The 23,918-nt window shown below is 41.1% G+C and overlaps 2 protein-coding genes across 2 annotated transcripts in view; both read right to left on the minus strand.

Moving 5' to 3' along the window:
- Positions 1-6,966: 6,966 nt before the first annotated feature.
- On the minus strand, positions 6,967-23,479 carry LOC139355996 (ras suppressor protein 1-like). Its single transcript, XM_071068726.1, has 5 exons — positions 23,411-23,479; positions 18,635-18,777; positions 9,348-9,466; positions 7,402-7,484; positions 6,967-7,135 (listed from the first exon to the last, which is right to left on the minus strand). Exons 1-5 carry the CDS (start codon positions 23,477-23,479, stop codon positions 7,001-7,003), a joined length of 549 nt encoding a protein of 182 aa, XP_070924827.1. The 3' UTR covers positions 6,967-7,000.
- Positions 9,427-23,918, minus strand: part of LOC105472068 (ankyrin repeat domain-containing protein 30B-like) — a 539,363-nt gene continuing 524,871 nt past the window's right edge. The window contains exon 23 of the mRNA XM_071070098.1: positions 9,427-9,466. The gene's annotated coding sequence lies outside the window, so the exon portion shown is untranslated. The remainder of the gene's footprint in view (positions 9,467-23,918) is intronic.

Here is a 23,918-nt window from a genome sequence, read left to right on the forward strand (position 1 = left end):
GAATGTATTTTTCCTTTTCCACAATTTTACAGATAGAAGATTAATTCTTACCCTAGATGTTAGCAACCTCAGCATATTATTTTCCTCATTAAGTGGGAAATTTTCTTCTTTTCAGTTACTGAAAGCATTTTCAGGTTTTTCTTTTGCATATCTGAATTGCCAACATCACTACCTTTGCATTTTGGGATGATTACTAAGTAAAATAAGGGTTACTTGAACACGGGCACTGCAATACTAAGCTAGGTCCATCTGATAACTTAGATGGCTGCAAATGTCTAATGAGCAGGAAGCAGGAAGCATGGATCTGCCAAGCAAAGGAATATGTCACATCCTGAACCAGATATAGCAGAATGGTGGGAGGTTGCATCACATTCCTCAGAATAGCACATGACTTAAAACTTATAAACTGTTTACTTCTGGAGTTTTATATTTAATATTTTTGACTGTGGGTGACTGAAAGTGAGGAAAGTAAAGCCACAAATAAGGGGATACTATTATATTATAAATATAAATGTGCTCAAGGACTGAAATAATAATATTGAGTAAACACATGTGAAATCTTAGCAGAGATAAAAACTTAAACAAATAAAAATTCTAGTACTTAAAAATACAATATCTTACAGAAAAATTTCATTAGACTGAGAAGAGGCAGGAGAATAGTTCCCAAAATTAGTTTTTAAAAAATCAACCCATTTTTGGCCAGGCACAGTGGCTCACAGCTATAATCCCAGCACTTTGGGAGGCCAAGGCAGGCAGATCATGAGGCCAGGAGATCGAGACCATCCTGCCTAACACGATGAAACCCTGTCTCTACTAAAAATACAAAAAAGTTAGCCAACCATGGTGGCGGGCGCCTGTAGTCCCAGCTACTCAGGAGGCCGAGGCAGGATAATGGCATGAACCCAGGAGGTGGAGCTTGCAGTGAGCCGAGATCGCGCCACTGCACTCCAGCTTGGGCGACAGAGCGAGACTCTCTCTCTCTCAAAAAAAAAAAAAAAAAAAAAAAGAAGAAGAAGAAAAAAATCAACCCATTTTTAATTTCTTCAAGTGCTTTCTAGGATTTTAGGAAACTAGATTACTACTTAGAAAACTGGTAAATAAAAGAGTAACTGATAAATTAAGAATCCTGTATTTATTCTACCTTTTCTCTACAAGCAGTATGTCAGGGTAACCAAAGAGATAATGAAGAAAAACTATCTACAAAAGTTTTGTGTTTAATATATGAAAGAATAATAATAGAATTAAAATGGCTCCATTTCTTGACCTCTAATTTAATCAGTTTTGTAAGTTATCATCTCTGCTGCTCTTGGTTTGGATTAGCCAGGAAAACAGCCAATTAAGTATTATAGAAATAAACAGCTTAATATAAGAATTAGTGCCTACATTCTTGTGCATCTAAGTAAAACAATATGAAAGTTTGGCAGGTTGCCTCCAGAAAGTCAGAAACATAATCACAAATGGCATCAGCTGAAAACACTGTATAGGAGGGAAAGCAGCAGCTCGTGAAAGAGTCCAGGAAACTTCTGTATTCAGCAGGATTATGAAGTACACACTCATGTGAGGTCTATGATGGGGCTATATCTGGATGCTAGAATTGCTGAGAAGAACCTTGTTAAAAGCTCTGAAAGTCTCCATGCCTGGCTGCCAAAAATTGCTGACAGTGACTTCAGCTTTACTTTTATCTTTGGAATTGTGTGTGAATTTTCTCTATTTGCAAATTTTATGAGGATTCATTTAGGAAAGAGAGTTCTAGAATATAGAGTTCTTAGTTTTAGAAAAGTGTAGTGGTTGCTGCCAAGTTGACAAAAGAATTCAAAACAGCTGCTAATATCACAAAAAGAAAGACAACTAGAAATAATGTTTGGGTAGGAAAAACATAACATTGTCTATGAAATATTCTTGAAAAAAATCTAAACAGTTCCTTAAACTTTCATTGTTTTTTGTAAAAACACTTAGTTATAAGTGTCATGGAAGACATCCTAAAACTCTTCTGTTGCGGGAAGTCAGGGACCCCGAACGGAGGGACTGGCTGGAGCCATGGCAGAGGAACATAAATTGTGAAGATTTCATTTTAATATGGACATTTATCAGTTCCCAAATAATACTTTTATAATTTCTTATGCCTGGTTTTACTTTAATCTCTAAATCCCGTTATCTTTGTATGCTGAGGATGTACGTCACCTCAGGACCACTGTGATAATTGTGTTAACTGTAAAAATTGATTGTAAAACATGTGTGTTTGAACAATATGAAATCAGTGCACCTTGAAAAAGAACAGAATAACAGTGATTTTTAGGGAACAAGGGAAGACAACCATAAGGTCTGAGTGCCTGCGGGGTCGGGCAAAAAGAGCCATATTTTTCTTTTTGCAGAGAGCCTACAAACAGCCATGCAATTAGGGAAGATATTACTACATTCTCTTCCTAGCAAGAAATATTAATATTAATACCCTGGGAAAGGAATGTATTCCTGGTGGGAGGTCTATAAATGGTTGCTCTGGGAATGTCTGTCTCATGCGGTTGAGATAAGGATTGAGCTATGCCCTGGTCTCCTGCAGTACCCTCAGGCTTACTAGGGTGGTGAAAAACTCCACCCTGGTAAATTTGAGGTCGGACTTGTTCTCTGCTCTCGAACCCTGTTTTCTGTTGTTTAGGATGTTTATCAAGACAATACGTGCACCACTGAACATAGACCCTTATCAGTGGTTCTGCTTTTGCCTTTTGTCCTGTTCCCTCAAAAGCATGTGATCTCTGTTAGACCCTTAGTAGTAGTTCTTCTTTTTGCCCTTTGAAGCATGTGATCTTTGTACCTACTCCCTTTTCTTGAACTCCCTCCCCTTTTGAAACCCTTAATAAAAACTTGCTGGTCTGAGACTCAGGTGGGCATCATGGTCCCACCAATATGTGATATCACCCCCAGTGGCCCAGCTGTAAAATTCCTCTTTATACTGTCTCTCTTTATTTCTCAGTTGGCCAACACTTATGGAAAATAGAAAGAACCTACATTGAAATATGGGGGGCAGGTTCCACCAATACAGATTCTCATATTCTGGTGATTAGGATGGGAGCATCTATGGGAGTGTCCATTTCACACAGAGTAAAAGTCCGAGTTCTGACAATGTCCTACTATTTCCCATGTGAAGCAGACTCCACTTCCTGTATAAGCTCATTGGTTACAACTCTCTACCCTTCACTCACTCAGTTCCAGCTACACTGGCCTTGCTCTTCCTCAACACAAGCCCACCCAGGACCTTTGCATTTACTATTTTCTCTGTCAGCAGATTTCCCTCCTTTCTTTAAGTCTCTGCATAAAGGCCACCACCCTATGAGTGAGGGTTTCTATGATTACCCCTTCCCCAGCTGGACACTCCCTTCCATGCTCAATTTTTTCCCAGAGCTCTTAATATCATATGTCTGTCATTCATATTCTCTCTTTCTCTCTTTCTTTCTTCTGTCCTCTCCCAGTAGAACATCATCAATAATGGGTGTTCTGTCTCTTGTCATAATCCTTAGCAAATACCAGGGGCTCAATAGTTGTTGAATAAATGAATCTTACTTTACTGGAAGAGCAAGTTCCTTGGACTCAAAGATCTGCCCTAAAATAGGAATTTAATAAATAATAAATGAATGAATGAATGAATGAATGGGTACATGAGAGACTCAACTTGCATCTCATTTTTTATAGGTATATAGACTAATATGAAAGCAAGTGCTTTCTACTTAGAAATCAGACATAATGGTTTAAGTAGCTTATTCAAGGACATACAATAAAGGGAAAGTAATACAATCACATATTAAAACTCCAGCCAAGTCCCTGACTTTATTTTGCTGTGTCCCTGCATGTTCTCAGCATGACAAATCAGAACTTATCCAGATTTTCTTGCTTGGCTGAAATACCAGTACCAAAAATGTTACAAGTTAATAAACTCTGGATTTATTATGAAAGTAAATTTCACAGAAATCTCAAAAGCATTTATCTTGTATATTCAGATATGTAAAAAATATACAGGGAGAGATCATCATCCACGCTTGAAAACACCCCCAGAAGCAAACCTGCAGCATAAGCTTCATGTTCATCATCAGTGCCTGACACTGCCCATCAGCCAGCCCACAGCAGCACCCAGATGGTCACCTCAGGTGTTGGGGACACAAAGAAACAAAAGACGTTCCTGTTGGGAGTCATGTTTGTTAAGGGGAAAGAGACAAGGGGACAATGCAACTGACTTGGAATGGGACAGCAATTTGCCTTCCAGAGGCCATCTCAGCTGCATTTTGCGAAGTGTTATGCTAGCCTTGCTCACACACCAGGCAAACCCATGCCAACTCACCATCCAGCAACATCTCTGCGCCTGCTGTTTCAGGAGGGTGTGCCAGCGTTGTGTTTTGTTCACACTTGAAAACTGCATTTCTAGGAATCCTTTTACCAGCATATGGTTGGGAAAGAGGACCTCACTGTGATCAGGAGGCTGGACCCAGAGGAGGGACTGCCAGGTTCAAATCTCACCTCTGTGACTCACTAGCTGTGTCCCCGACAGACATGTCACCAACCAACCCTCTCTACACTTCAATGTCCTCACCTCTAAAAAGTCTGCTTATAATTCTTATGATAATTGTAGGTGATATTGCAGGAAAAACACTTACAGTGCCTTGCAATTCCAGGCCTTAATACATACTACCTATTATTATAATAGCTGTTAATATATTAATATTATATATATTAATGTTGACTTTTTAAAAAAATCACCATTCAAAAATAAATAGTACATTTGTCTTCATCTTGAGTTTAGCTCGTGGCAGTGACTTCTAAAGGTTTATCATTTACTTACAACTAAGTGTTTGCGGATAATCAGGAAAAACTGCTATCAGGCAAATGTTAAGATTAAGCTTTTCTACATTTGGCTGGCAAAAATCAAGTCATTTAAAGCCTTCCCCCTCAATTCTACACCTGAATAAAAATATACATGATTTGTTAATGGAAAGTTTAACAGAAATATTGAACAAAGATGACCTCATATAGTATTTAAGTAAGATAAGCAAAACGAGTAAGATTTTAAAATATATACATAGGCATGTGTAGGTTCAACTAGACATTTTTGTGGCAAATTACTGTCTGATAAAACAATTGTTTAATTTAATATCCTACATTGCCTCACTGCTTAAAAAATGAAATAAGATCAAATGACATCAAAATATACATTTATTTTTCTGTTTCTATTAACCACGCTAACCAAGGACACATGTCAGAGGCATTAAATGAGCTTTACATCAAGTTACACAAGAATTCACCTCACTCATGGAGATCCTAATTTAGTAGGCTGGGGAAGAAGCAGGTAACATCTGTGGTTATTAACCACTGTGCAAGATCCCTCTCTTTTTCTTTTCCCTTTCGACAGGGTCTTGTTCTGTCACCCAGGCACAATCACAGCTCACTGCAGCTTGGACCTCCCAGGCTTAGGTGATCCTCTCACCTCAGCCTCCTGAGTAGCTGGGACTACAGGCATGCACCACAATGCCCAGCTAATTTTTTGTACTTTTGTAGAGACAGGGTTTCACCACATTGCCCAGGCTCGTCTCAAACTCCTGGGCTCAAGCGATCCACCCGCTTGGGCCTCTCAAAGTGCTGAAATTACAAGTGCGAGAAACCGCGTCCAGCCCAAGATCTCTCCTTTGAAAAGAAGTTTTTTTGCCTTGAAATTGTGTGCAAAAAACGTTTCTTGATTCTGTAACCCTGCTCCCAAAACAAAACTTGACTGTTTGCAACTCAATAAAGAGAAATGTTGAGTTGCTTCTCAGCCCTTAAAAATCATGAAATAACCCTCTGGTCTTTTAACACTAACAAGAGAGTTAAGGGAAATGGGAAGGGAGGAGGCAGGACTTTCCATCTGTTCCAGGAAATCATGTGACTGCCTTCCCTTTATACTGATAAGGCTGCCAACAGAACTCTTAGTGCTGATGGGTGTGCTCTGTGTCTCACTCTTCCTATGCATAACCATTAGCCACATCAGTCTGCTCATAACCTTCCTAACTTCCTGCCATCCAAGGTCCTTGCTTCTTTCATTCATTCAGTCAATGTTTTCTGAGCATGTACTGCACCCCAGGGAACAAATGCAAAAATGCCCCTGCCCTCCTGGTGCTTGCATTCTAATTTCTAAAAAATGGCCTCCTGAAACTGCCAGACTTGTTTAAAGAACTGCTTCCTCAATGTGTTTCTTAAAAATGATGGTATTTTGGAGGCAGAAAAGCAAATAATCGCAGTTTGAGAAAACAATGTGGTTCAAAGGATTAAAGAAATTAGAGGCTATAGAGGGTCTGCACGAGAAAAGATATGGGAACTCGTGAACCTTTTGGAGTGGAATGAAGCAGTAACAGAATGACTGGCTTGGAGGTTATTTCTGACGGGGTATATAAACCCACTCTGGAAATAGGAATGGCCTGGCAGAGGATTAGGATTCAGTGGCCAGAAGTAGGACCTGTTCCCAGCAACAACAAATTTAACAATTCCTACTAGAAATGGGATCAGGAGAGAGGCAAATTCACGACCAGCAGAGGTATCAACATCTTCAAGTAGCCGTAACAACTACTTTAATTTTTTGGTAAAAGTTTTTCCAGGTCAATAAAAAATTAAGGGGTTAAAAAGTAAGAGTGATACTTAGATAAAGTTATCAATAACAACCAAGACCCAGAAAGCTTACCCAGCTAGTCAATGAGGAACCACGGATAAGGCTCTTACTACTAACCCCATGCGTTTTCCACTACATCATGCGGGGAGTTGAGCAGGGTCATCTTTCATCAGCAGTATCTAAGACATGGGACACTACAGCTGCAGAACACAGCATAGGAGAAGGTCAAACTTATAACAGCTGAACTCTGGTCAATGACACATGGTTCTCAAATGATCAGAACTGGGTGTCTAGGTGGGGAGTAGTTGCCAAGAAGAGGAGAGAGGTTGTTCCGAATTGCTACATTAGGATAATTGTTATTCATGAAACCCAGAACTAAGTTCATTCATCAGCAACCTTACCTAGCTCTGGGGGCAGAATGGCGAGGCGGTTCCCCTGAATGTAGACCTCTTTAAGCTGGGTAAGCTCCCCGATTTCCTTAGGCAGTGAGATCAGGTTGTTATCCCTATTGTTGAGCTAAACAGAAGAAAACAAGGAGTTGTCAACACATTTTCACTTTAAAACGTGCTCCACAGAAACTCTCATCCTCCTCCATGTCCTCTCTTCTACTAAAACTCAGTCTTTTCCATTTGTTTACAAGTGCCGGTAGATAATCAAGAAACACTATCAGGAGTAGTGGTTTATTCCTGCAAAACAAACCTTACTCCTGCTCAAATTGACTTGATTCTACCCCTAAAAGGCTGCAGCAGTGAATTGATTTTCTAAGAATTTAGATAACTTACTGTCTGCATCTTTGTGAGCTTCCCAATATCTGGTGGCAGGATTTCGAAATTGTTGTCACTCAGATAGAGTGCACACAGGGTGGCTGCAAATTAAACAGGAATATATAAACAGGGTGGCAGGGAACCTAACCATTTGAGGTCTGATCAATACAAGGGAGTCAGCTTTGATTAATAATGCTGGCTTGGTGAAAAGCCTTTGACATACCTGGGGCTCCCAATGATAGAAAGCAGGTCAAACCAAGATTTACTGGCTTATCGTGCATCCAGTGTGTCCAGGAAAACATCTATATCCAAGAGGACTGATGCAATTAACAATGTGGTCACTAGCATTTTGGGGCACAGAGTTTTAACGCATTTTGAAAACAGATTGCTATTTTTCTCATCGATTCCTTTGGATTCACATTTATATCTCCATTTGCATCCAAAGTAAAACAAAGAAAACTACTGTGCCACTTTTATGGTTACCTAGGGCAAAAAGGTTCTTTCAAGTGAATACAACTATGTTAAAATAGACCTTTTCCTATGTAAATAGCACTGTTAAAAATTAATGAAAGGCTTTCTGGTGACGGAGGCTATAACCATAGCTCATCAGTTCCATAATCTGACTAATTATTACTGCTTGTTTCTACAGCCTTAAGGACAAAAGTAAATGAAGACAAAGGGGCTAAAATAATGGCATGAAGTTAACAGAGTAAATCCTAACTTAAGCAGAATATCAGTAGTCAGAAATTTGTTCACAATTATTACACAATGATAATATGATTCCAAACTACTGAAGGCTAAAATTCTAAAGCATCTGTTTATCCTCAACCAAAAAAACTCATTATAATTAGGTGTATGTTTTGTTTATCAGTATTTATTTATTTCTTATAGATAAGAATCTTGCTCTGTCACCTAGACTGGAGTGCAGTGGGTCACTGCAGCCTCAAATTCCTGGCCTCAAGCCATCTTCCTACCTTGGCCTCCCAATTACCTAAGATTACAGGCACATGCTACTAATTTAATTTACATGGTTAATTTTTAAATTTTTATTTCTAGAGACAGGGTCTCTCTATGTTGCCTAGGCTGGTCCTACACTCCCAGCCTCAAGTGATCTTTGGAGCTCAGACTCCAGAACTGTACGTTAATATAACATAATAAAACAGGTGCTCCACCACCCAAGAAAATATTTTACAGTTGGTTTCATGTGCTTGAGAAAGTCATAGAGAGATAATGTACATAAGGTAAAAAGTGAAAGTTTAGAGACCAGCTCAGAAAATTCAGATTTTCTGAATGCCATATAAGTTACTAATTGAAGAAATAGAACACTCATTTAAAAGAAGCAAACCTTGTCTGAAATAGTGCATGAGTTCCCAGAAGAAATAACTTTTTTAATTTTCAAAAGCATCTTCAGCAAGAAATTTGTTGGCATATAAAAGAATAAAATGTGGCCAGTAATTTCTTAATGCCTGTGTACTGGATAAATAGGTCAATAAGAGTACTTTTTAAAAGGCTGAAGATAAGAATCCCAGCTGGAAATTTAAAAAATTTGGTTAGTGATTTATTAATAAATATTTTTATAAATAATTGATTGTGACATCCTGGGCAAATATCGCACAAAGAATTAATACCAACATGGGAGGGTACCTTTTTTTGGCATGCTATTTAAAAAGAAAGTCAAGTCTCTTAGCTAAATGTGAGGCTTGATCTCATTTCGGTACATAATCTCTCTCAGAATGTTAATATGACATTACTAAGTCCACTTCAGCCCAATGGTGTCACATAATGATATATCAAATGTACATACTGCTGAGCTACAAAGGAATATTCAAAAGGAGTCTGTAAAGTAAAAAATATCTCTGTCCAGTAATTTCTCTTGGAGTTTATTTAGGGCCTGGCAAATACATTTCACTCTTAGAACGCAAAGTATAGTGTTCAGGAGATTTATAGAACTGAAAGTTTCTTACTCAGGTAGAAGAAGTTTCCAGGAAGACAATTTTCGTTCAAGTTGTTGTAAGTCAAGTCCAGAACCTCAAGAGCTGGCAGGGAGCTGAAGCCTCGTGGCAAAGTGTTCAGCCTGTTCATGCTGTTGCAGGGGGACAAAAATCTGTTAGGACACCAAAGACACATTTATACAGATTATCAAGGGCACCTCTGTTTCACAGGCTGAAAGTGTAAGACAGTGCCATGATCCTAGAGTCACTTTATACTGTATTTTTATTTTTTATTTTTTTGAGATAGGGCCTTGCTCTGTTGCCCAGGCTGGAGTGCAGTGGCACGATCTCGGCTCACTGCACCCTTGACCTCCCCAGGCTCCTTTCACTTCAGCTTCCCAAGTAGCTGGGACCATAGACCCACACCATCACACCCCACTAATGTTGATATTTTTTGCAGAGATGGGTTTTTGCCAGGTTGCCCAGGCTGGTCTCAAACTCCTGAGCTCGAGCCATTCTCCCACCTCGGCCTCCCAGAATGCTGGGAGTATAGGCATGAGCCACCAAGTCCATCCTGTTTTTTTTTAATTAAAAAAAGAATTTATTTAAAATTTACATTGACAAGTGAAGATTGTACATACCTATGGTGTACAACATGATACTTCTGATATATGTATAATCCATTGTGGAATGGCTTAAATCACACTATTTAATATACACATTGCCTTGTATCATATGCTTGTCATTTTTTTTTGTCTTTTGTGGTGAGAATACTTAAAATTCACTCTCTTAGCAATTTTCAAGTATACCACATATTGTTATTGACTGCAGTCACCATGACGTACAATCCATCTCTTGAATGTACTTCTCCTGTCTAACTAAAATTTCGTGTCCTTTGGTTAACATTTCTGCAATTCCCCTCTCCCTCCAGCCTCTGGTAACTATTTTATTCCCTGTTTCAATGAGGTTTACTTTTTTACATTCCACATATAAATGAGAGGATGTGGTATGTTGTCCTATTTAGACTAATAATTTTAGTCAGAGAGCTTATATATTCCTGAAACATTTGAAAATTTCTTGGTTGTCATTTTTCTCCAATGGCGAAATTTAATCACTGTTTTACAGAAAAACTCAAACCATCACAAAATATCTGTCCTTGTAAAGAAAAATTTCCTTATGAATGTAGTGATAATATCTCAAACTACACACATTGAAGCTTTGTAGTTTTCAGACTTTTGCTTTATTTCATTTCCTTTATTCCTTTTAGAAGGGATAATCTTTTTTTTTTTTTTTCCTACAACTGCTAACACTCAAAGTTATCTTCAATTAGAATGGTGATGGCCAGGGGCTGGAGGGAGGGGCAATGGAGAGATGTTTTTTAATGGATGTAGGATTCAGGTTTGCAAGATGAGAACATTCTGGAGATTGGCTGAACAACAATATGAATACGATTAACACCATTGAACTGTATACTACAAAGACAGTACTTTTTTTTGTTTGTTTTTTATTTTTTGAGATGGAGTCTCACTCTGTTGCCCAGGCTGGAGTGCAGTGGTGAGATCTCAACTCACTGCAACCTCTGCCTCCCCAGTTCAAGCGATTCTCCCACCTCAGCCTCCTGAATAGCTGGGACTACAGGCGCGTGCCACCAAGCCCAGCTAATTTTTGCATTTTTAGTAGTGAAGGGTTTCACCATGTTGGCCAGGATGGTCTTGATCTCTTGACCTCATGATCTACCTGCCTTGGCCTCCCAAAGTACTGGGATTACAGGTGTGAGCTACTGCATCTGGCCAGACAGTATATTTTGTGTGTATTTTATCATAACTTAAACATTTTTTAAATCATACAATTGACCCTTGAGCAGCATGGGTTTGAACTGCCTGGGTCTAATGACACATGGATATTTTTCTTCTGCCTCTGCTACTCTCCTGAGACAGCAAGACCAACCCTCCTCTTCCTTCTCAGCCCACTCAACATGAAGAAGAGGATGAAGACCTTTAAGATGATCCACTTCCACTTAAAGAACAGTAAATGCACTTTGTTTTCCTTATGGAAAACAAATAACATTTCCTAATAACATTTTCTTTTCTCTAGCTTACTTTATTGTAAGAATGCAGAATAGAGGCGGCTGGGTGTGGTGGCTCACACCTGTAATCCCAGCACTTTGGGAGGCCAAGGAGGATGGATCCCAAGGTCAGGAGATCGAGACCATCCTGGCTAACACAGTGAAACCCCGTCTCTACTAAAAATATAAAAAATTAGCTGGGTGTGGTGGCGGGCACCTGTAGTCCTGGCTACTTGGGAGGCTGAGGCAGGAGAATGGCGTGAACCCGGGAGGCAGAGCTTGCAGTGAGCTGAGATCATGCCACTGTAGTCCAGCCTCGGCGACAGAGCGAGACTCTGTCTCGAAAAAAAAAAAAATGCAGAATAGAATAATAGAATACATATAACACACAAAATATGTGTTAATCGACATTTATGTTTTGGTAAGGCTTCCTGTCAACTGTAGGCTATTAGTAATTAAGTTTGTTCAGGATCAAAAGTTATGCGTGGATTTTTGACTGCATGGGGGGTCAGTGTGTTGCTTCCCCAAGCCACGTGTTGTTCAAGGGTCAATTGTGTGTGGGTGTGTGTGTGGGTGTGTGTAGTGTGTGTGGGTGTATGTGGTGTTGTGTGTAGTGTTATGTGTGTGTGTACGGGGGTGTTATGTGTGGTGTGTGGAGGGTGTGCTGTGTGTGTGGTGTGTGCAGGGGATGTGGCGTGTGTGTGGTGTGTGTGGGTGGGTGTGGGGTGTGTGTGCGGTGTGGTGTGTGTGTGGTGTGGTGTGTGTGTGGAGGGTGTGGTGGTGTGTGTGTTATGTGTGTGGTGTGTGTGTGTGGGGTATGGATGTGGTATGGTGTGGTATGTGTATGGGGTGTGTGTAGGGGTGTAGTGGTATGTGTGTTTATGCAGTATGTGTGTGTGGTGTGTGTGAGGGTGTGTGTGCGTGTTTGTGTCTGCATGTTTCCAGTGAAATCTAAGGAAATTTTTTTCTTTTTTAAAATCATACTTTAAGTCCTAGGGTACATGTGCACAACATGCAGGTTTGTTACCTAGGTATATATGTGCCATGTTGGTTGGCGGCACCCATCAACTCATCATTTACATTAGGTATTTCTCCTAATGCTATCCCTCCCCTATCCCACCACTCCCCAACAGGCCCCAGTGTGTGACGTTAAGGGATTTTTTTTCTACACTATCTTTTATCCTTTTCTTTAAGCCCCTTATTTTTCTCAATGCAGTTCCCTTTGAGCATGCTTAAAAGCCAATTAAAAAAAAAACTTTAATAAAAGTTGACAGGTATTGAAAGGTGGAAGGGACTGTGACAATAAAAATCATTCCAGTCATCGATGCTTCTCATAACAGATCAAGCTCAGTCCCGTCCTACCAAGCGGGCCTCACCAGAAACAGCTGACAGCAGAGGGGGCAACCAAAATGGAAACGTGGGTTCCCTATCTCAGGAAGAAAATGTCCCAGACAGACTACACCCAGCAAAACTAGCTTCACGACTATCTACTGCCATGACAGCAACAATGAACATTCTCCATGAAGTCACAATTTGTGAAGCACATTATGGCAAGTACTTCGCTTGTTCACTAAAACTACCTTGTAATACAGGCAAGATGGAGCTTGTAATTAATGCCATCTTGAGATGAAAAAACAGCCTAAGAGAGAGTAAGGAGCAAAGACTTCAGAAGTGGGTGACATGTGTCTGGAAGCACCCTGTACCTCACGGAGGCCAAAGCCACTCCAGACCCGTGGGCTCCTATGCAAGGATCCTGAGAAGAAGTGCAAGTCAGAGACAGCGAGGGAGGTAGGGAAGCATACACTAGGTGCTTCTGTCTTTAAACACTGCTTTAAGTTATCCATTTTTGAAAACTGCTGATTCCTTTACATTTTTCTCTGCAAATAAAGAAATACACTTTTGCAATATTAGGTACAGGAAATCCACAGTTAAACAGGCTTAGAGGGAAGAGGCATCTCACTTGAGAGAGAGCTCCCATTCAATCTCCAGCCCAGAGCAAGCCTGGAGCCCCTCCACCTCTTGGTGGCAAGAATCTACTTAACCGAAGGTTCCTTTCTCCTTTGAGTGACAAAACAATACCTACAACGTGTAAGGAACACAGCAGAGTCCCACGTGCAGCTGACAGCAGTATGTAACAGTAGTAGGCACGCCACCCTGGGGGGCAGAAAGGAAGTCCTTAAACAAATGCTGAAACTTCAGGAGAGCTGCTAGCAACAGCCCCAGCTACAAACGGGGCAAGGAACTGCAGAGACTTGTGGCCACCTCTTTGGAGGCCAGACCATGTGCACGGTGACCTGGTGGCATCTCTCTCTGCAGAATGAAGGCTGGAACACACTGGCTGTCCCCCTTCCCCTCAGCAGGTGCTAACATCCATCTCCATCCATCCACATTTCCACATGTGGGAATTCCATGCTCAGGGCCCCACTCTGACACTGCTAGCAATCAAGGTTTCCATGAGAGGTTACAGGGGGAGTAGGAACAGAATGGAGCTTTAAGGTAGGAGACAGCTAGGTGAGGAGTCTGGCTCCAGCACTTGCCAGCTGCGTGACCTTGACCAAGTTACTCAGCTTCTCTGAGACCGAATTTCCTCAAGTATAAAATAAGGCTGATAACATCTTCAGGGCAGGATCACTGGGAGGGTGAGAGAGAAAATATGTGAAGCACCCAACACCCGATCCATGGTTCACACGTGGCTTCTCAGGAAAGGAGAGCAGTTGCTAGAATTATTTTTCAAAAGATTTGAGAGAAAATTTTGAATCAGCCCTAAGCGAGCAAGCTCACCTCATGACAAGCCACTTGGGATGGTCTGAATATCAAGTGTGGTTTTACCATTTGTGCCACACTTGCTTAATCTCAGGTGACTTCAGGTGTTGAAACATAAAGCTTCATAGGGCTCAGCTATGCCAATTGGTATCAATTCTTTGTTTGCATGGGAAGATTTTTCAAATGCATGTTGGAAGTGGGCAAATGTCTGCATATAAAACTGGGATGTCTAAGGTTATTCAGCATCTGTTTTCCTTTTCTTCTAAAGCCCCAGAAAGGTCTGTACAGACTCCTTTTCAGAGCAGTTTCTTCTCTGCAGGTTGTCTTGAGCACCTCCAGCTTCAATAAAACCTTCTTGGCTAAAAGCACTAATTTTCTCAACTCCACAGTGACCTACTCACAGTTATCAAAAATAAATATTAAAAAAATCTAGGCTGAGCCCGGTGGCTCATATCTGTAATTCTAGCACTTTGGGAGGCCAACACAGGCAGATTGCTTGAGCTCAGGAGCTCAAGACCAGCCTGGGCAACATGGCAAAACCCCGTCTCTACAAAAAAGACTACAAAAATTAGCCAGGTGAGGTGGCACCTACCTGTGGTCCCAGCTGCTCAGGAGGCTGAGGTGGGAGGATCACTTGAGCCCAGGAGGCATAGGTAGCAGTGAGCGGAGATCACGCCACTGCACTCCAGCCTGGGAGACAGAGCGAGACCCTGTCTCAATAAATAAATAAATAAATAAATAAATAAATAAATAAATAATCCAAATCCATAAGTACCCCACATGGTACTTAATAAAAACTTCTATGTGTTCATGAGACAAGCTCTAGCAACAAACAAGGTCAAACGTTATTTGTGAATAGTTGGGCACAGTGGTCCTGCTGTGAAGTTATCCTAGAAATAATCATCAGCATGGGAACATGTGTGGTTTCACATTTTTTGGAAAATAACTCTAGGAAATAAACTGTATTTAAGCAATTAAGAATAGAAATAAACTTTCTTTTATTTATTCAGGTGGCCTAAAATTATCTCATGTCTTACAAGCAACAGAATAAACTGCAAATACTATATAAAACTTTGAAAGCAAATTCTTATTGAGGATGCCTTTTGGATCACGCATACAAGTGGCTTGCCTGCTCCATTTTGTGATCTCCTGTGTGTATGCTTTCTTTCACCCTGGCTCCTTAGGATAAGGAGTCCTCCCTATAACTTGCCTTACTGTGTGAACATAATTCTTCATGCCATTTGAGGACAGAGGCATCCTTTAGTGAAACCCATCTTAGCTCCTTTCCCTAAGAACTGGGAGGTTTTCTTCAAACTTTGACAACTCCATCTATGCAGCTACGTAATTAAATACAAAAAGCTTTACACAATCAATAAAACAACGACAGCCAAAAGTGTAAACAACTCCAAAGAGAACAAGAAGGCAACTAAGATGCATTCATGAAAAAGAAAAGTTTAGGGCTGGGTACAGTGGCTCATGCCTATAATCCCAGCACTTTGGGAGGCCAAGGCGAGTGGATCACCTGAGGTCAGGAGTTCGAGACCAGCCTGACCAAGATGGTAAAATGGCATCTCTACTAAAAATACAAAAGTAGCTGGATGTGGTGGTGCATGCCTGTAATCCCAGCTACTCGGGAGGCTGAGGCAGGAGAATCGCTTGAACCCAGGAGGTAGAGGTTGCAGTGAGCTGAGATCGTACCATTGCACTGGAGCCTGGGCAAGAAGAGCAAAACTCTGTCCCCAAAATTAAAAACAAACAAACAAACACACACACAACAAAACAAAACAAAACAAGAAAAACGGAAAATAAAAAGAAAAGTTTACAGCTCTGTCCTACGGTGCCTCAAACCAAACAGAACAAAACCTGAGCTTATTATTTTCTTCCCAAACCTGTCTCCATCTGCTCTATTTTTCAGCTGTCCAACACAGAAACGTAGGTATCATTCTATCCCATCAGTTACTGCTGTCAATGTTACCACCTGTATAGTTTTCATATAAAATCCCTCCCTGCCTCCACTGTCACTGTCCTAGTTCACATGGGACATGAAGCTCATGTTCTTACTGGTCTCCTAACCTCTAGTTTCCCTCCCTCCACCCTCTTCTCCACACTGATCTTTTGTAGGAAAATCTGACCATATCTCATATCCACTACTCGGCTATGCAAATTTCTCAATTGTCAGCACGATAAAATTGGAGCTCGTTTATTTATTTATTTATGTATTTATTTTTGAGATGTAGTATCACTCTGTCACGTAGGCTGGAGTACGATCTCAGCTCACTGAAGCCTCTGCCTCCTAGGTTCAAACGATTCTCCTGCCTCAACCTCCTGGATAGAATAGCTGGGATCATAGGTGCACGCCACCACACTTAGTTAATTTTTGTATTTTTAGTAGAGATGAGGTTTCACCATCTTGAGGAGGCTGTTCTTGAACTCCTGGCCTCAGCTGACCCACCAGCCTCAGCCTCCCAAAGCGCTGGGACTACAGGCGTGAGCCACCATGCCCTGGAGGAGCTTGTTTATTTAGCACAGAGGCCTTTCATTAGCACTTTTGACTCCCTGTCATTATTATAAACATTTATTTGTTTATGATTGGTTTCCTCAACTGCAATGGAAGCTCCATCAGGGCTGGATGGCCAGTAGCTAGAACCATGCCTGGTACACACTGGGAACTTAGTAAATCCTCATTCACTGAACAGCAGATATCCAGGATTCCCTGTCTAGTCTGACCTCTGACCTTACAGCTGCCTGCCTCACACATTATACTCAACAGTGCCAAAAAAACAACAATTCCTAGGCCCCAGGCAGGCAGTGCTGTGAGCATTTAAATATGTCATTTGCGACTGGGCGTGGTAGCTCACGTCTGTAATCCCAGCACTTTGGGATGTCACGTGGATGGATCACGAGGTCAAGAGATCAATCAAGACCATCCTGGCCAACATGGTAAAACCCGTCTATACTAAAAACACAAAAATTAGCTGGGCATGGTGGTGTGCGCCTGTAGTCCCAGCTACATGAGAGGCTGAGGCAGGACAATTGCTTGAACCTGGGAGGCAGAGGTTGCAGTGTGCCGAGATCACATTACTGCACTCCAGCCTGGCGACAAAGCAAGACTCCATCTCATAAAATACATAAATAAATTTTAAAAAAGGCAAATATCTGGCCAGCATCTATTGCCACTCCACATCAACCACTAACTTAACCAGAGCATTTAGTGGCTAAAATTTAATGAATATATATGACTTTGCACAGAGACAGAAACATGAGTGGGCAGTTTCATCTAACAGCTGTGCCAATGAAGATGGAATTCTGATGCCGCAGTTCCGATTTGGGTCTATGGATGTGTTGGTCTGTTCTCCCATTGCTATAAAGGAATGCCTGAGGCTGGGTAACTTACAAGAAAAGAGGTTTAACTGACTCATGGTTCTACCAGCTGTATAAGAAGCATGGCAGCCGCTGCTTGTGGGGAAGCCTCAGGGAGCTTTTACTCATGGTGGAAGGCAATGAAGGAGCCTGTGTATTACATGGCAGGAGAAGGATAGCACGAGGGGTCTTGCAATAACTCACTCACTATCATAAGGACACTACCAAGAGGGGATGGTGCTAAACCATTCATGAGAGCTCCACCCCCATGATCTAATCACCTCCCACCAGGCCCCACCTCCAACACTGGAGATTACAATTCCACATGAGATTTGGTGGGGACACAGATCCAAACCATATCAATGGAGTCTGATGGAGCCTTTAGACCCATAACCTATGGGGTTCTCTTCCCAGCTTGGCCACTAACCTCAGGGGTGACCAGAACCCAGTCCCTTAGCCCCTTTGAAAAGGCTTGGCTTCCTCTGTATAAAATGAAAGCACTAAAACTTGCCCTCCCTACCTCACAAATGTTGAGAGGATCAAGTGCTGCAAAGCAATACATGAAGACAGGTTATCATTATTATTATTTACTGCTACCTGGTTCTGCAACCTCAGTTGAATCAAAACTCCTCTCTTCACCTTGGCATAAAGAAAGACAGAGAATTGTCACCTCTCAACTACAGAGAAGAATTGCAAAAATGAATGAAGCAACATTAGGGAATACATTCTTCCCTCCATGGCATGAAGGTGCTTTGTAAACCGTTCCTATTTAACACAGAGAGAAAAAAAATCAACCATATTACAACTTGTCTGCCAGTTCATGCTAGGCAAGTAAGTCCCTTCTTGGTCAAGAGAACTGAGATAAAATTTTACTGGACACAAAATACAGTAAAAATGTAACTTCCTTATTATGCCAACTATTAGCTTCTCAATTAGCTCTCAAATATTCACTAATGTAGGCCACCGAAAGGATATATTAAAACAATAAAACTTTTTTTAAAGCCCAAAACACAAAAACAAATTAGAAATCCACTTCTGTGCAATGATATAAATGGAATTCCTCCCCTGGCCTTACCCAGCACGCCCCTTCCACTCTCTTCCTCTCCATCCTTTCCCCTCCACTGATACTCACCCAAGGTTCAGGTGTTTGAGTTTTTGATGGCTGCTGATCTGTGTGGGCAGCTCCTTGATCTGGTTATTTAAAAAGCTGAGCACTTCCAAATTCTTCAGTTCTGCTATGTTTGGTGGTACCACCATGGAAACATAAATGTGAATCTGGGAACAGAACTCCTAGCAAGGGATGGCAGCAGCACATTTTGCTTTTCTTCAAAGCAAAGAAAGATATAACTCCAAAAGGATCATTGAATTCACCTATCAGTCTTACTTATTTTTTATGGGTTTTTCATAAGCAATCGCTCACTTCTGAGTGGCCGCTGAAATGCTTTTTCGTGTATCATTAGCTAAGTGCTTGGCATAGTTTGTTTCAGATGGACAATGAAGAGGGAAACAGAGCAAAAATGCACAAAAGGGAATTTGTGTACCATAGCAGCCTATAAAATTGAATATTACGAAGCATACATACTTATAGTTGTCGTATAGGATCTTTTAAGTGCAATTGTTTTTTTCCTTTTGGTTTTCTTGCATTGCCACCAGAAGAAAGACAGCAACCTCCAAATCCCTTCCTGGGTGACGTACATTGAAGCTGTTTAAATAACCCAGTATCTGAAGAGCTGTCCTCTTAACATTGCATTATATTAGCTCAATTTTAAATAATGAAATATTCGACCTCCCTAGTTTCTGATTTTGGCCTCTGGAATAATGTATCTTGATCAACACCACACACACATATAGACACACACACATACATACACATACACACACACAAAGGTTACATCAGATCAGTAATAGATCGATATACTATTATTATATAGAAATAAAAAAGTCAACTCAGCAGCATGCTATGAATACTAGTATGCAGATCAAAGGTGAAAATCAACCACTGGGGACCTGAAAGTTTCCTCCTTCCTTAGTGTGTGTATGTATGTGTGTGTGTGTGTGTATATATATATATACACACACACGTATATTTATACTTGAAAATACAAATGTAAAAGCCAAAGACATCTTTATCTCATAAAGCACAAACTATAAATTGGCAGCAGAAGGACTTTCCATAGGCTGTAATTCATCTATCCCATTTGCTATTCAATCATTCTTCAAACATTTGTATGGCGATAAGCTTGGCCATGGTTCATGTAAACTCCGATACCAAGGCTATCCAGGTAACTAAAAACATGAACAGGGGCCTGGAGCCCAGCCCGAAAAAGTGTGATATCTCATATCAGTCAGGTTTACTTCCCATCCCATCTGCTTCCTCCAGGGGTGCCCCAGGAGGCTGGAAAACCAACCTGCTTGCCTGCAGTCAGACCAAAGTGCCTGCAGGGCTCATTAACTTCTTTTTGGCTGGAAGCACCTCCACTTTGCTGGACAGGCTGGAGAAACCAGAGTCCATCTGATTTCTGGACTGACACGGCCCCTCCCTGAGCAACAGCTTTACTCCTAAAAGGACATGTATCTATGGCCATTGGTTACATCTGCAACAATCATGAGCCACCCGGCACTGCAGTTGATGCATATTCACAAAATCAACAATTAATCAGCTCAAGAACAGCTTCCCTCAACCGGCCAGCAGCCCACAAAGTATCTCCCCTCCACATGAAGAATCAAAATCAACTACTTAATTTATAACAATTGCATTTCAATTCTGTTGAATTGAGTAAGGAAGATTCTGTTCTATGATCTAAAATTAATAATTCCACAACCAATAGCTTAAGCATTTTAGGAGTGTACACAATAATAATTAACAGGGTGTGTTCTGGGGCTGGGCTATCTGATGGACAGCCACTAGCTACATGCAGCTATTTGAATTTAAACCCAGATGAATCAAAATTAAATTAAACGATGAATGCTATTATTTGGTCACAGCAGCCACATTTCAAGAGCTCGACAGCCACATGTGGTGTCTAGTGGCTCCACTACTGCATGGCAGGGATACTGACCATTTCCATCACCACAGAACGTTCTATTAGACAGCCCTGCTCTATGGCAGTGGGTCTCAAACCACAGAGACATCAGAATCACCAGAGGGCTTGCTGAAACACAGATGGAGGGGTATCCTGGAGTTTCTGATTTGGTAAGTTTGGGGTAAAGCCTGAGAATCTGAATTTCCAGCAACTTCTCAGGGGATGCTGATGTTGCTGCTTTGGGAACCATATTTTGGTTCAGAAAACTTAATTCATTGGCAGCATCAGGATAATCAATCCAACACATATGTCCCTTACCCTGTGCAATAATGCGATGAGTATAATAATCAATCTTATCCAAATGAAGATGCCTATTGAGCTGGGGGATTGACAAGAATGAAACACATGATACTCTAGATAGCTAACACGTTCAATGTGGGTGCCACAAGCAAACACTTTCTAGTCAACTTCTGCTTCCCCACACAGGATTTTATGCTAAGATCAGTATTGCTTAAGATGGATAACTCCAGATTTCATGCCTGTGCTGTGGATGGAAAGCATCATGTGTTCAGAGCAGCTTCTGGCTTCCTGGCAGCCGTGGGTGTGCGTTAGCATGGTGCAGGGTCTAGTGCTGCCCTTCTGGAGCTGAAGAGAACCTGGCTGTCGCTGGTAACCGTATGACTCTAAAGACCAAAGTGTGACCCCCTGACCCTCCCGTGGGCTGCACCCAAGCAGAGCTCTCATCCTTATGTTTTTGTGTGGTGCCTGCTGCTCCCAGAGTCTGCCACTCCTTACAGCTTTGTGTCTTTGCCTCAAGGGCCACAAGATGCTTTTGCTCAAAAAGCACCCCAATCAGCTGCACCCAAGCTGGTCTGTCTGTGCCATTACTACCACCCAGCATCCTGCCATTAGGGCTCAGTGTTTTGAAGTATAGCAGGTGACATTTATTTGCATGACCACCCTTGGTCACTATGAATTTGCCACTGAGTGACTTAATTCAGTATGCTAGGGAATTCAAGGCTTTTCTCCTCTGGAAAGCACTTTATATGAAAAAAAAAAAAAAAAAAAAAAAAAAAAAAAAGGTCATTTGTAGTTACAGTGATTAATTTTGTTTGTTTTCTGGACAAAAACACAAGGTGGATAATGAACTTATTACATATTACCATAAGAGTTTGAAGTTGAAGTTCAAAAGTATACTAATGATAACTGGCTTCACAGATTTTATGGGATTTCACCCAAAGCAGCTATTAAAGGAGTGAATTACAGTAGTTCTAAGTTATTTAAACATAAAGTTTATGAAACAGTGAAATTCTCATTTAGAAGGTTCTACATGTTCCTCAAGGTAAACGTAAAATATCAAAATATCTAAGCATCTACCCCAAAAAGGCCAACAAATAATAGCTTTATAAGTAACAAAGTTCTCCAAATATTATTAGCTTTATAAATAACAAAGGTAATGCTGCTTTCAGTTAATAAACAACAAGTATTTACTGAGAACCTGTGCCCCAAAAGCACATGCTCACTCTATCCTAGCATGAGCCGCCTCAGGATTCTATAGCCTAAGTCACTTTAGTAAACAAAAAAAATCCCTGGCTTAACTCACTGCAACACAATGGTCCTACTCTTTCAGCAGCAATGTGAAAAATCAATTACATGAAAATTAGAGGAAAAAGTATAAGCAATTAATAAGGTAGATTTTAAAGTATAAAGCCAAACATGCAAAAATATATGCTCCTGAGCTATAAAAGGTGTGTACGCATAACCAAACAAATCTCCTGAAAAACTGACAAGCATAGATTTCTTCTCCTCCGAGGATATAAAAATTAATTTCTGAATCTTGTGTTAACTTCCAAAGCATCTTCAGGAGGATATATGAACTCTGAATTCTTGCAGGAACACCACTTCTAAATTGACTCCAGTTCTGATGCGCTACCCCTCCAGCAAAGCCGTACTTGAATAAAGAGCTTTAATTGGGGAGCTGGGAGGGAGAAGCAGCACCGAGAGGAAAGGAAATGGCATTCAATGGCATTCAGTGGCATGGGGAGGAAGTGACACCCAGCGAAGGGTAAGAAAAGGAAGAGTAGGAAAATTGCCCAGGAAATTCCAAAACACTGGGAAGAGAGAGAAAGAGAATATGAAAAAAAACTTCAACCCATCAATGGAGAAAAACAAGCTCAGTGTTATAAAAGGAGTGATCTAGGCTCTTTTATGTGAGTACATGTCTTTATTATGTATAATATGTATGAATGTATATCTACACGTAAGCCTCGATTATTAGCATTACGTGGTAGACAGTAAGCAAGTCACATTCTATCTTGCACTCTTACACACACACATAAAAAGCATGTTTTGCCATTAGTTTCTGTCTTCTTTTACAATTAAGAATTAATCTAGCTGGGTGCAGTGGCTCACACTTGTAATCCCAGCACTTTGGGAAGAAGCTGAAGTGGGTGGGTTACTTGAGCCCAGGAGTTTCAGAACAGCCTGGCCAATGGGGCAAAATACCACCTCTACAAAAAATTAGCTTGGCATGGTGGTGCATGCCTGTAGTCCCAGCTACTCAGGAGTCTAAGGTGGAAATATCACTTGAACCTGGAGGTTAAGGCTGCAGTGAGCTGAGATTGTGCCACTGCACCAGCCTGGGCAACAAAGAAAGACCCTGTCTCGAAACAAAAACAAAAACAAAAACAAACAAAAGGGAATTAATCCAGCAAGAGGACAAAACTGGACTGCTTCTCTTCCTACTGGACCTTATCTTTAGGGTCACTGCATGAGGAGGGCAGGAAGGGGAGGGAAAGGAAGAGGCCCAGGGCTAGGAAAATCCACCAAATCCACATGGGAGCTTTGATCTTTCCCTCTGAACTAACACAACTATGGCTTTTAACCTTAGGAACTGTCCCTGTTCTTCTATTGGAATGAGTAAGGATCCAGAGCCACAGGAACACTTCGTCCATGGTGCTCCTAGCTTGACCTGATGGGACATCTCAAGTGCACACACACATCACTTGCAGAGACAGCAGGGGACATGGTGGAGCAGCCACTTGGAAGCCGTGCAGAAAGCTCTGTCTTTCCCTCCTTCTGGTCATTTAACCACTTTACACCTGTTTCCTTCACGTGATACAGAGTGGGGGTTCAACAAATTTGCTCTTTCCCTTTCATCTCCTGCTGAAGTTATTACACTGGTGTTGTTCTTGATGGTCCCACAGGCTGTGGGGTGCCTTGTATTTCTTTCCACACAGGGCTGGTTCAGTTGGATGAAAAGGAGGGCTTCACAGAGAAAGATGAGCATTCATCTCAACTTTCTGAAGGATGAGCAAAATTCAGAGAGAGAGGTAGGAACTTCAGATTTTAGAAAAAATCAGGTGACTAGAACAAAGAATATTTAGGCAGGGG

Source organism: Macaca nemestrina, chromosome 9, assembly GCF_043159975.1.
Source record: "Macaca nemestrina isolate mMacNem1 chromosome 9, mMacNem.hap1, whole genome shotgun sequence".
NCBI lineage: Eukaryota > Metazoa > Chordata > Mammalia > Primates > Cercopithecidae > Macaca > Macaca nemestrina.

Coding starts and splice junctions, on each gene's coding strand:
- LOC139355996 (XM_071068726.1), bottom strand. CDS start 23,479: ATGGACGAAGTGTTCCTGTGGCTCTGGATCCTTACTCATTCCAATAGA. Junction 9,467..18,634: donor CTCAAACACCTGAACCTTGG/GTGAGTATCAGT, acceptor CCCCTGCAACAG/CATGAACAGGCTGAACACTT. Junction 7,136..7,401: donor AGCTCACAAAGATGCAGACA/GTAAGTTATCTA, acceptor TCTTCTGTTTAG/CTCAACAATAGGGATAACAA.